The 14,607-nt window shown below is 30.9% G+C and overlaps 1 protein-coding gene across 1 annotated transcript in view; it reads right to left on the reverse strand.

Moving 5' to 3' along the window:
* TUBGCP3 (tubulin gamma complex associated protein 3) overlaps positions 1 to 14,607 on the reverse strand; it is a 134,845-nt gene that overhangs the window by 43,706 nt on the left and 76,532 nt on the right. Inside the window, exons 12-16 of the mRNA XM_031958732.1 lie at positions 8,139 to 8,249; positions 7,337 to 7,445; positions 4,366 to 4,555; positions 2,843 to 2,978; positions 2,266 to 2,334 (exon numbers count right to left, since the gene is read on the reverse strand). Coding sequence (XP_031814592.1) covers positions 2,266 to 2,334; positions 2,843 to 2,978; positions 4,366 to 4,555; positions 7,337 to 7,445; positions 8,139 to 8,249 — 615 coding nt within the window. The remainder of the gene's footprint in view (positions 1 to 2,265; positions 2,335 to 2,842; positions 2,979 to 4,365; positions 4,556 to 7,336; positions 7,446 to 8,138; positions 8,250 to 14,607) is intronic.

Below are 14,607 nucleotides of genomic sequence, written 5' to 3' on the forward strand. Positions count from 1 at the left end.
ATTTGCAGTGGAAACAATATCTTAAAACCTTTCCCCCATGCAACAGGCCCAAGTTAGGCTAGTTTTTCCATAAGAGAAAACAAAGGTAGATATCCTAAGACATGAGGCTAATGTTCCATCTTCAACTCCCTTGACAAAGCTTCCTGGTTGGAACAGGCCATTTGATATCGCCTCCTGATCACAAATAAGCAAGTGAACTTCACTAATGTGAAATTAAAGCTCTTCTGATTTGGAGGATGTCCCCAATATAGAACATCTAATGACCACACAAGTCACCACAATCTGCTGTACTGGCCAGGCATGTTTCCAACAGAAACAAGGAGTCTATATACACCAAACTAAGTTTTCGAATATCTCTAATGAATCAAGATCCACTTCACATTCTGCTACAAAAATATAAGTCACTGGTGAAATGAATATGAAGATTGCATCTTGTATATTTTCTTATGTTCTGAAATGCTTCACAATGAAGCAAATTTGTTCACAAATGCTTCTCAATAAACATATGTTCAATTAAATTTGTAACTGTTGTCTTACTGTTACATAATTTAACCTTTCTTTATTGATTCAAAATCTTGTGACACTTGAGGGCCATTATTAAAAATACTAATCATCATTGAACCGGTATTATAGATGTTGATGCAGAGACAGGTGTGAATGTGTACTGAAGATAACATGTTTCATATATTTTTCATTTTTCCCTCTTTTAAACCACTTCTTGATATGTTTTTCTTTGACTATTTTCCAAAAAATGGAATGTAGAAAAAATTCTAGTTTTCATCAAGTATTCAAGGAGTTTCTCTAAAGTGTTAAATGAACGACAATATATGCCTTTGCACTGCTATTCAGTCCTGTAACATTATGAAATAATTTAGAGATCACACATATAGATAATGTTCAGTGATTTAAAAGATTTTCTCCACAGGATACCTATTTCTCTAAGCACTTAAACTTCTGGGAAGCATTCATCTAATTTAATATGGTATCCTTTACACTATGCAAAAATATCTAATGTACACCATCTAACATGAGTAGTTGTAATTACGTTTCTTTTATGTTAAATCTTAGATTATTTTCTAAGCTTTATAGGAAAACCTAATCTCTGCTTGATTTTAGGCAGTAAAAAAATTGCATAGTAAAAATATTCATAGTTTGTATAGAAAATAGAAAGAAAAAGTCATGTTATTTGGAATGAAGCACTTAACAAAATGTACTTTAGTAGGCTATTTAAGAAAAATAACTAAATGTTTATAAGTATGTTAATAGAGTTAAATTTAAGAATAAATCACGTAATTTTAATTATAACTTAAGACAAGTTAACAGTACTGATTTAGGAAATTAAAGTCAGAAAAAATTCACTAACAGTTAATACTTCATAGAATTAATATGATGCCAGTAGCACAGAAGCTACTTACATGATTTATCATACTAAAAGGAGAACTGACATGGCTACAGCAATTCTGATAATCTTATATTGTGTTTAGCAATTTAAATTTTAAAGGTATAAAAAATCAGTATGATGCAGAACATTAGGATTAGTACTTTTCTAAGATTTCTATGTGAACAATCAGATGTCCAAACAATAATATTAGTTTTAATTATACTTTGCCAAGTAAAGATATGAAATAGATGCTTTTTGGATCTACTGGTTATAAGTTCAAAAAGAACACTAATCAATAACAATATGTTAAAGTCTTCAAAAAACAGTTATGTTAAGAAGAGCTATTTCTTCCCTTTATCTGTGGGAAGACAACTATGCTGGTCAAACTTTTATTCTTTGATAAGTGTTAAAAGAAATAGTACATTTTTTTATATATAGTAAAAAGCACTTTGAACAATAGTACAGCTATTTTCTCATCAGTTCAAATGAATACTACATATCAAATTTTATTTAAGTAGTACAAATACGATTCCCCTGAAATACATTTTATACTTCCTTGCAAATTATCCCAAATTAGTTGCTACAATCTAGGAATAATGGAATAAAATGAACAACCCATTTATTAAGTATTTGCTGAAATCTACAAGAGAACAAATGATTTATTTTTTAAAAGAATGTTTTTAATAATGGGGCATTTTAGCATTCATTAATAATTTAAAGAAATTGAAGTTTTGGCTTAAGTGTTCATTCAATGGGTATATTCCAGACGCCAAGTGATAACTTTAATCAGAAATTCTTTGAGTAGAAAGGTCATGTAAAAATAACAAAATATTTAGCAATCTAAGCAATTATGAATCTGATACAAATACACAAAATGATCTTACAGTTGCAATTGGTCCATCAACATGATAGTCCAAGCTGAACACATCCCATCCAGTGTCACCTGGAGATACCTAGAATGGAAAAAAAAAAAAAAAAAAATACTGCTAAAGATCTTACTTATTCTCCCTAAAGACAACAAAAACAAAATAAGGTGTTACTGTGAAAATTGACACAATGTAGGCATCAGTAGATAAGTTTCTTGAAAATAATTTTTAATTAATTTCCATGTTTTGGTATTGACAAAAAAATCATTAAGATATGCTTCATATGATTTAAAAACCATTTTAAACAAAAGGAAAAAAAAGTTTTGATTTTTTTATTACAAATGAACAATTAAAAGTTTCATTCTAGTAATTATGCCTCTGAAAAATCTAATTTACCACTACACATATCAAATTGATGATAAATTATATTCATCATTTTATAATTTGATCCCTGCCCATCCACCAAAACATCTTAAATGTTAGTAAAACTATTACACGTACAAAAGTCTTAATTTTATTTTAGAACAAAATTCATTCCAATAATCTTTTCGTAACTGGCATATATCATTTAAAATTAGGGACAAGGTTAAAATACCTCCAAAAGTCTAACATCCAGTCGTTTAAGGATTTCAGGACTGTCAAACTGTGCATTAGTTGCCCTGACAGCAGTTTCAAGAATTCCTGTCAAGTTATGCTGATACAAAGTGGTAGCTGGACGGACAAGCTCTGGTCTGACAGATAAAAAGACACATTTAAAGAAATAATTAGGTACCTAAAAAGTATTTTGATAACTAAAGCATCACAACACAGCTTAAATTTACCTGGTTTTAAGATAGGATATCTCCAATTATTTCAAACATTATCACCAAAATCTATTCCCAATTCTTGGCATACCTCAAAATAAGTTTAATTTTAATTCATTGTAAACATTCAAATATTATAAATCTCAAAAGGCTGTAAATTCTCCATTATAAGATGTATACATCTTCAAATGCTTACTCATCATATATACTTCCAAATAAGTGAGATGACATTTTTACCTGTTAGAATGTATTTGTTTAATAAGGATTTATTACACATTTATTATTTGTTTGGCACAGATTTTAAAATTTAAGAATAAAGTCTTTCATTGTCACTTATAAACACATCCCTTCCATTTCATAAGGGATACAGGATTTGGCCAACTGATTGGGTTCCTTACATACATACTTACACCCATATATGGGTGTAAGTATGTATGGTATGCACACACAGAGCTAAGTGGCACAGTGGACACATTGCTGACTCTGGAGTCAGGGATACTTGAATTCAAATCTGTTCTAATATTAGTTGTGTTACACTGAGCAAGTCACTTTACCTCTCTTTGTCAGTTTCCTCATCTGTAAAACGGACAATAATAATAGCATTTACCTATTTTTGCTAAGTTTTTGCTTAAGATTAAACTATCAATACAAACAAAAAATCAGAAATGTAATTTTAAAAGTTTACTTAAGTTTCTTTTTCTGGTATCCTTTGTTATGAATTAAAGGTAAAGTTAATTCTATATCCATTTATGTCACAACTCTCTAATTTTGTATAGTGTTCTTTGTGTACATGTTGCTTCCCTGAGTAGAATGTAAACTTAATAGCAAAAACTGTTTCATTTTTGTCTCTGCATCTCTAGTAGCTTGTTTAGTACCTGAAAGTAGGTACTCCATAAATGATTATTGACTTGGATACTCCCAGTATATATGTCTTCATCCCAAAGATTGTATTTTGGCAACTATTAATGAAGATAACAAGATTTCTTTTAAATATCTTGAATTCTATTTTTATCTTGTGAATTTGGTTTAAAAATGTATTCTGCATAAAGGCAAATCATAGAGTTTTCTTCTTAATTATACTTAAAATTGTGAGGATCAAATGAAATACTAATTGTAAAGTACTTAGCACAGTACCTGGTACATAGTGCTACATAGTGGTACATGGTGCTATATAAATATTTGTAATTATCATTATCACTGTTATTATTATTATGCACTAATTACACTAAAGAGTTTTTTTTTTTTTTTAAACTATACATACTATTTCTACCACATGTTTAGAACCACAAGAAATATGTATTTGGATTTTTCTTACTTAAGCAAGTCCATTAAGTGCCTTATAAAATCTCCTTGACCAAGAAGTAAATATCGCCGCATAGCCTGCATGTGCTCCAATAAACTGTATTTTTTATTAAGAACATCCAATAAGTATTTGCTGGTCTCAAAATAAGCTGCATCAATTTTTCCTTGAAATGCATTTTCCAAATCTGTGAATAAGTCTGCAGCTGCAACATAGAAAAATATATATGTATACTTTATTTGCATATAAACCAACATAGCAACTAAAAAGGCATACAGATATATAAATTTGTCAATATTGAATATTTCTGAAAATCCTACTCTTCCAATCTAAAATGCTAGACAATATATGGACTCATACCTATAATTACCAAACAGAATTACTGATAACTTTCAAAAGATCTAACACCTAATTGGATTTATAGCACAACCGGTATATTTTACACAATTAACAGAAAAACAAGATGAGCAGTACATGATAAGCAGTATGTACCAATGGTACTTGTTACTGCAGTCTAAATAATGGCTCCTAAAAATAAGCATATAATAAGGTATTCTCACCTATATGTCAATCCAATGGAAATGAACCTCACAAGAACTGCATTATAAACTCTAGCTATTATAAGGCAAGTGTTACTCTCAAATTCTACCACTACAGCTTCTGCAAACTAAAAGGAAACTATATAAGAGACGTCTTTTGGGAATGAATTTAAATAAATTTGGAAATATTGGGGAAATTCATGGTTAATTCAAAAAATATTTTATTTGTTCTTCATACTAATAGATCCACACAAATTTGTCTTTATATTTTAAGGTAATCTGAATCTTTTCCTTGCCTTTTTTTTTTCCATTTTTAAATAATGCAAATATAAAAAAGAAAAAAAAGAAACTTTGTCTAATTATTAAGAATAGCTAAATTCAAAAGTTAGTGGGGAGAGGGTTGTTTCTTGAAGGTGATGAAAACCAGTAATAATCAAAGATCATCAATGATACTAATGTTTGGTTATATTCAATAAATATTCAATTCAATAGAAATTTATTAAATAACTACTATAAAATACTATGCTAAATGTTGGGGACACAAAGAAGATATAAGATGTGGCCATACTTTTGTGGAACAAAATTCAATAAAAAGGATGAAATTTTACATAAATAGTTATGACATAAGGCAGAAAGCAGTAAGTACAAAGGAAAGGCACAAGCAAAAGGAGTCGATAAAGTTTTCCTAGAAAAGATGGGGAAGCTAGATGGCGCAGTGGCACCAGCCCTGAAGTCAGGAGGACCCAAGTTCAAATCTGTTATCAGACACTTAACACTTCTTAGCTGTGTGAAGAAAAGGTGGTACGTAAATTTCAACAAATGGAAATAAGTGGTTAAAGGATGGAGAATAGGCAATTTCATTTGGGAGGAACGGCATGAACAAAAGCAGAAAGACAGGATAAGTCAGGTAAAGACCAGGAAACAGTTCAATTTAATTGCAATAATCAGAGGAATTTATTTAATTGGAAAGAAAATAACTAAATAGCTGAAAAAGCTTGGAGAAAGCCATAACATGTCACTATGTGAAGCTTAATTGGCAAACAATGGATGAATACTGAGGGATACATAGTAGAAAAAAGTCATCATCGGATAACTGGAAGATTAATAAATGAATCATCAAGTATTTATGAAGTCCATCTTTTGTGTCAGGCATTATGCTAGACAATGGAGATACAAGTATAAAGAATGTAAACTCCTTTTGAGTAGAGATTGTTTCAATCTAATAGACAACTATATATAGAAATATATATATATAGCATAAAATGACAAAATACAAACATATGCACAGTAATTAAATACAAGGCAGTTTGGAAAGGACAGTAGCAATTGAGAGGATCAGGAAAGGCTTCATGCAGAAGTTGGTTATTTGAATTGTTTTGGAGGAAGAGAAAAAACTATGGTACAAGAGATAAAGAAATAGCACAAAGAAAAGTTATGAAAAGGCATGAAATATGATCACTACCAAATGTATAGGGATAAGAGAGGGAGTACTAAGCATGAAAAATGAAGGTGGCAAACTCTGATGAATCACAGAGTGTGAAAAGAAAAAATACTGTTCAAAGACACTGTACAGGTTAGGACTAGGTTTGGTAGGGTTTTAAAAGCTAAAAAGAGGTGCTTATATTTCATCCTAGATTGAATAGAAAGCCAATGGATTTGATTCATTACAGGAGTCACAAAAGTTGATCTGGGCTCAAAGAAAATTACTTTGGCAGCAGTGTCTAGGTTGTACCGGAGCAATGAGAATCTTGAGGCAAAGATACTAATCAGGAAACTGTTGGAATTATCTGGTAAAAAGTAATGAGGAAGATTAGATGAGCACATGTAGAAATAATGGTTTAAATTTATTTCCTTTTTGTTAATAGGTGAGAAAACAAGGTGTAATTGAAAGGACAGGATAATAAAACTAAGGAATCCTAGATTCTAATGCTAGTTCTGCCACTAGTCTCAATTATGGCACTCATTTAACTTCTTTGTTTCCTGCAGTGAATCAGATTTCTCAGATTCCTTCCAAGTGAAGATGTCACTGACAAAATGTATAATGAGAAAAAAGAAAAGAGGCTCAAGATCAGAGCATGGGGAACAATTGGAGAATATGATATGGATAATGACCTTGCAAAACAGAGTGAGGAATGATCAGACAAGTAGAACTAAAAGAAAATTTCATAAAAAAAATCCAAGGAGGAGAGAGTATCTAAAAGGAGAAGTAGCCAAATGTCAAAAGTTGTTCAGTTCATGAAGGATGAGAATTTTACTTGGAGATTAGTTAAGATGTACTTTGATTATTATACTATGAAAAGAAACTTAAAAATTATCTCAAATAGGATCAACTTTTTTTAAATGTGTAAATATAAACAAATAAACAAATTTTTTATATAAATATAAACAATAAATATGGAGTCAGTCATAAAATGTTATAAAAAGTAATGAATTCTGAATCATCATACCATCTTTTGGGGATTCTGTGGATTTTGTCACAGCTATCATCTTTGCAGTTGGTGTTTGATCATGACAAACCTGATGCAAGAAATTAATAGATTTTCCTATCAGAAGAACCTAAACAAAGACAAAAATACTATGGTTAACTTCATAGAAATTATAATAATTCCCCAAAGTGCACCATACACACATATGATATTACAAAACCTTAGCAGTTTTATTAACACTTAAAACTGGATCAAGACATCACACACACACACAACACATACACACGATATTTAGAATATATACAAATTCATGTATAATATATAAACTACAAATTTACTCATGTAAAAATCTTACAGTTCACAATTTACAATTCATTTTTTTAATCACACTTTGCAATTTCATTGGAACTCCCAGTAAGGAAACTCTTCCCAAAGCAAGGGGACAACTACTCTGCAACTTTAGAGCCTTAGAGCATTAAAAGATTAAGTAACAACCAAGGTCAAAGCAGGACTTGAACTTAAATCTTCCTGCCTCCAAAACCAACTATTCATTATGTCATACTATTTTGTCTTCATAAGTATTTGTGATTTTTAAAAAACTGATATATCTATAGTGTCAAAAAATATACCACCACCACCACCCCCGCAGGTGGTTTACAATTCATAATATAATTCAAGAAAACAAAATATCTAGAAAACAAAACTAGTTTTTTTCTTCACATATTGCAATCTATTACCCCCCCCAAAAAAAAACAATCAGTACAAAAAGAAAAAAAGCATTATGCTAAATCATTAAATAATACAAAGGCTCTTTTACCCATACCTTTCTGGACTGATCCATTGTAATAAAAGAAGGAATCATAGATTTCCTTAAAGTATACTTGTCATGCCACAGCCGATCAGTTTTAACTGTAGGATCTGAAGCTACAAAAAACTGAAAGGAAAAACAGGTATCATCTTAAATACTATGAAATATTTTTATTATAGTTAGCTATAGTTTATTTTTAACTAACAATACTTTTTTAAAATGTTAAAAAATTTTGGATAGAAATTTCCTAAAATAGATTACACATTTGCTCACATTCCTAAAAAAGACATTTCTCCACATACCTAAACTTTTACTTCATTCTAGATTAACATTATTATTTAATTTTTTCAAAACTTTTTGAGTCTACATGTTTTCTTCCTGCTCTCCCCAAGTTGTGTCTACTTTAACTTTACTAAGTTCATCCTGCTATCAGTTATCAGCCCTCACCAGGGCAGGATGACTATCTGTAACAAGCCTTTACATTTTCAATATGTTGATTCTAATCCATGGTAGACTTTGTTTGAAGATAAGCACGCTTATAATCAGTATGTAACAAAAGTAAGACTGTGTATAGCTACACATACCTACAATACAATACAATATTACTTACCTACAAATAAAGTTCCTGAGGACTACCCTGACTTATAGTCACAGGTTTATCTCACACTCTTCTCTCTTTCATATTTCATATACCAGTCAAATGAGAATAGTCATGATCAGAATTAATTCCATTCTACACTAATAATCAGTCATTAAACAAAATTCTCAATATTTTTATATCTTGTAATTAAATTTGAATGACTTTGACATATGTACAGAAGACATCATGCTGGAGGAATCTAAGGTAAGGATTTTGCCCTATCTATTTAAATATATTTTATAGTCTACAATAAGAACAGTGAATCTAGTATTCTATCTATACCTTTCAGTCAATTCTATAAATGTAAAGAAAAGGCGATGCAAACTAAGTAGAATTGTGGGTATAATCCTAGGCCCAGAGTCAGAAAGATTTATCTCCCCGAGTTCAAATCTGGCCTCAGGTATTTACTTAAGAGTTGTGGGACTCCTAGCCTTAACACTATCTTAGTTTCTGTATCTAGGAAATGAGCGGGAAAAGAAAATAGCAAACCACTCATACTGCCAAGAAAACCTCAAATGAGGTCACAAAGAATCAGATACAAATGAAATGACAAACAACTATACAGGATAGTTCATAAAAGACTCTATAGTTTTCCTTCCTGATCATTTTACCAAGGATGCCCAAAAACTTTCAATAGAGTATTCTCCCAAAAGCTTTATACAGATTAAAAACAACAACAACAAAAACTAAGTACATAAGATTTTAATTATTGATGTTTTTATAACCAGAATTTTTGGTAACAAAATTTTCAATTTTTTTCTACGAGTCCCCTCTTATATCCATCTTATGAATTGATTAATACCTTTCTAATTGTGTAATTTAGCCATTGAGTATTTTTAGGTATTTACTATGTCAGGCACTGTTCTAAACACAGAGGATACAAATTCAAGCAAAATCAAGGAGCTTTAAGAGGTGAAGATATGGTGGAGTAGGGGAATGGAAAGTACTCAAGAGTAAGGATATAATGGAAAAGTCTAGATTGCAACCTGATGAAAAACATAGAAATGGCTAGACTGATCACTCTCCTTAAATGGAGGCACTGAACGGGCCCATCTATCAGAGAGAGGAACAAGAGGGGCTGAAGATACTTATGATGTATGAATCCCAGGGCTGAAGTGATAGCATTTTGTAAGCATAACAGATGAATGTAGACTGCAGCCCAGTGAGAAAGGAAGAGATGGTCTGGTTTAAATGATTCCTAAATGGAAGTTGTCACCCTCAAAATAAATCTATTTTATGAATATTTAGCTTCTCCCAGATCCATCTTTTCTGGTCTTCATCTGCTTTTGGTCCTTCAAACTTCATCTTTAAATATTCTTGAGATAGATTCACTTAGTTGTATATCTTATCAGGTTTTTTATAAGTTGCTTCTACTTTTTATAAAGTTTCCAATTGTCTTTGCATGCATAATAAAACCAATTTCCTTAACTCCTTTATTGTTGGTCCAAAGATAATTTATATAATATGTCCTTCCATTGTGTTTCAACTCTCTTTTGTCTTCTGTTTTTCTATAGTAAGAATGTATCAAGTCCAGCATATCTACTCACTATTAGTGACTGGACACAAGACTGACATTCAAAGTGTCAACAGCTAAATTAATGTTTGCAGATTACCTAAAAACACTAGGTTCCTTGACACTTGATGCCATTACGATAGTAAAACTGATAGGACAGAGAATCATTGTGCATTTTTGCATCAATGACCAAATAATTAATCAACAAGTGGCCAGACTATTGGTGATTCACTCTTCCATAAATAACTAGATGAGTCTCAGGAAAGTAATCCTTTGCCAATTGTGTAAGTATTATAATGCTGATTTCTCAAATGAGGCAAATGAGACTCTCAGGAAAACTGACCCATCTTAATCACATAGCTATTAAACTGGGGATCTCAACCTAAGAACCCTAACTTCAGTGCTATTTCTATTATTAAAGTATTTGCTCAATATATATTTACTGAATAGAATTTGTGTCATTTATTTTCACTACTCAAAGGCTTTGCTTGATTTCTAGTTACTGATTACATTCTACATGATATTCATTATAATGTATTTCAAATATAAATATGTGCAAACTACAGCATCCATAATATGAAATCTCTTATTTATAATAGTGTCTATCACATGCATTTTTGATAGAGCTGCTAGTTGGTACAGGGAAGATTGTGTTGGGTCTGGAGCCAGGAGGACTTCCTGAATTAAAATCTCCTGCCTGATCCTAGCACTTAATTAATTAAGTTAATTAATTAATTGAGTCCCTTAATCCTGTTTGCCTCAATTTCCTTACCTGTAAAATGAGTTGGAGAAAGAAAGGGTAAATCAGTCCACTACCTTCTCAAGAAAACCTAAAATGGGGTCATGAAGACTCAGACACAACTGAAAAACAATTCAACAACAAGATCCTTATTGCTACTAGGATCAAAATGAAAACTCTTGTTTGGCATTCAAAGCCCATAATTATCTGACTGTAATCTATCTTTCTGAATGATTATGTATTACTACCCTTTTGCATTTTATATTCCATTAGCCTAATCCACTTTCTATTTACTATGTACAATACTACATTTCTAATCTTCAAGCCTTTGCACAACCTATATACCTTGTCTAGAATAATCTCCTTCTTTACCTCTTCCTCTCAAAATCCCTAAATCTATTCAAGATTCAAGTTCCGTCTTCTATTTATTACTTCAAAAAATGCCTCCCACTGTAGCACTTACTAGATATTTGATAAATGCTTGTTGAATTGGAAACAATGTAAGTCATAATTGAGTCTGAATTAACATTTGTGTCTATATTTATTTCAATTAAAAAATAAGAATCTGGCAAACTCCTAAGCATACAATACCTATTCAGTCACTCCAATATCATTTTTACTTTATCATTTTTCATTTTTACTCTATTCTTGCTATTAAAAGTAAAAAAGTGAGAGGTAATATAAATTAGAGGAATCATAGTAAGGAATATCATGATCCAATTACTAGAAATAAGGGTTTCTCTATGGGATACATCTAAATTAAATTAAAGGAATTTTAGGAATCAAATTCAACTACAGAGAAATCTACATCTTAACACACAATACAAAAACAGAAGAGTTCAGAAAACAAAAACTATGCTAAGTTGAAAGTACCAAATGAGTCATCTGACATTCACCATTCTATTTTGCCTACCTAGTCAGATTTTACTAAACCTGGAATGATTGGGGCTATAGTTTTCTTATAATTGGTACATATGATTCATGTATATAAATATTCTTATTCATATTCATATATAATTTCTAACTTTAGTAGCAGATCAACTTCAGGATCAAGGTTACTAACTTTACTATTTGATGAAACCAACAGGCTCAGAAGTGACTTTTAAAGTGAATGATAAGTGTCAGTTTGAGTATCAACAATTATATTTGTTTTTTAACCTTTTTTCAAATATCTTTAAAGCTAACGGAAAATGTTATTCTACAAAATTCTTTCGTTTTATTACCTATTTAAGTATTTCAATATTTGTGTTCTAATCTGCTCTGTGACTTTCTCTCTTTAGACTGTACTTTAATCTTCTTACAAATTATGGTTTTAAGATTAGTCATTTTAAAACTAGCAACTTTCTAGCTAGCAGGGTCTTTATCAGCTTATTACTAGAGAAGTGAAAAAAAATCAACAAAATTCATTTGAATAAGACCTTTCTGAGAAGCATTTGGCCCTCTTCCATATTTTAGTGTAGGACAAACTCAAGCCTAAATGCTCCAAACTAGAAAGGGATATCAAGAATCTGGAATAACCTGAGTGACAGGTTAATATGATTTTTGATATGATTACAGTCTGCCACAGTCTCAAAGTCAGTCAATTTTAAAATATACATTCCTTCAGCCCTATTAGCCTGGTCTACCTCTTCTAGAAGAAGTCTCTAAACAATGAACTGGGATGATAACTTTCCTAAAGCCTACAGTTCAAATACATATTACCTTTCAGGAAACAGGAAAGAGAGTTTTCTTAGTCTTTTCTAATTAGCAAGCTAATTTTCAAGATTATGGAGTTGGTATGTTTTTTAGGATAAAGAACCTGGCCCCAAGGATTATATGCACTTGGTACTGGCATATGAAGGCAAAGGCCAATTAAAATTTCAGTAAGATAAGGGATGATTTTGACAAGAGTCCAGGAACAGAGTTCATCAAATGTAACATTTTGTCGATACATTTTCATATAGTAGTGTTGACAAGCAACTACATAAGAACAAATAAATATTTTCAATATTTTCAAAGACTGACTTGCCACATCTTATCCTCTCTGTACTGAAGTTGACTTCATTTTTACCATCCCATCTGGTAGCTTACTACCCCCTCCCACATACATGTTATCTCTTCTATTACACTGAAGCAAAGGGAGCTTCTCACTTTTGTATTTGTATCACCAACCCTTAACACTAGGTTTGACACATAGTAAGTGCTTAACAGTATTTAATGGAATAAAGAGTATTTTCTAAAACTACCCTTTATAGTAAGGTATATGGGTTCAGATTATGCTAATGAGATCAGAGATCTTGTGTTTGATTCTTTTATTAACTAAAGAACTGATATGCACAAGATAATATTTGCCTTAAATGTTTTTATAAAGAAATTAACAAAGCAAATCACTTAAAGCCAAAATCCCTAATCTTCAAAGGTAATTAATATATTTATCAAAACAATTATTAATTTATTGGCAATGCCAAAAATTTAGATAACAGAAAAATTTTAAAGCAGACTTACTTGGTTTACATTAACTCTTTAATTCTGAATATATAAGTAAAGACCATTTTGAAAGATATAAGCAATTGCACTGAGGCTATCATTGCTTTGTAGATTACATTATGCTCTATAAAAATAAAAAAATAAAAAAACCTTTAGCCCAGCAAGAGTAATCTAAAAGGTTACTCAACCAACAAACTATATGTGTCATTGTTCTGTAGCTTGCCACTCAGCATATTAGATTAATTGCATTTACAGACAACACACTAATTTATCCTGGTAATTGGAGTGCAGACGGATTTTTATCAGTGTGAACAATGAGAAAATTTAATTTAAAAAAGAAAAAAACCTCAGACAATTCAGTCATCTTTAGAAGTTATGAAAGCATTGCTTCATCTAAGGGCAAAGTAACATGCAATTACTCTACCTAGAAAACATCTAGTAGCAAACACAAAGAGGCATAGGTACATTTTAGATTATAATTAATCCTGTGAAAAATATATAGTTATAGAGAAAAAAATCAAGGTCAGAATATAATTGCGATATGCTTTTATTTTATTGATGCATTTTCCACTCAAGGTTCTTTAATTTTCACCATTATGTCAAACACAGAAAGAACTGAGAAAAAAACATAATTGTACCATGATTTCTCATTAACTGTTGGACAAATGCCAAGGCCTTCCTACTAAAAACAGAAATAAAAAGGGTAATTTTCTTAGCAAGCAACTTAGTTTCTAAGAATCAGATCCATTAATACAGACCCTTAAAAGATCCCAACTTCAACTTGTCAATCAAGTAGATGACTAATGTGAAGAGATTTCTCCAAAGGCCACACCTTGAGAAAATAAAATAGCCTTTGGATAAGAGGAATGGGTGATTGGTCACCCCTTTTTTGAATAAGAAAAGATACTTTTTACAGGGAAAATTTTAAAACTAGAGTAAGTCTTGGCTGGAAAAAAAAAGTATTGATAAGAAAACTTTAGTCTTAAATGCATTCAAAGGCAAATTCTGAAGAGTTATGTTATTTCATTATCTCTATTTCACAGATCTTCATGTTCAAAGAAATAATAATAGAGTTTTATTACTTTTGCATAAGTATAGTGAAATCATCATTTCTAAACTAAATAAC

This window comes from Sarcophilus harrisii, chromosome 3, assembly GCF_902635505.1.
Source record: "Sarcophilus harrisii chromosome 3, mSarHar1.11, whole genome shotgun sequence".
In the NCBI taxonomy this organism is placed as follows: Eukaryota; Metazoa; Chordata; class Mammalia; order Dasyuromorphia; family Dasyuridae; genus Sarcophilus; species Sarcophilus harrisii.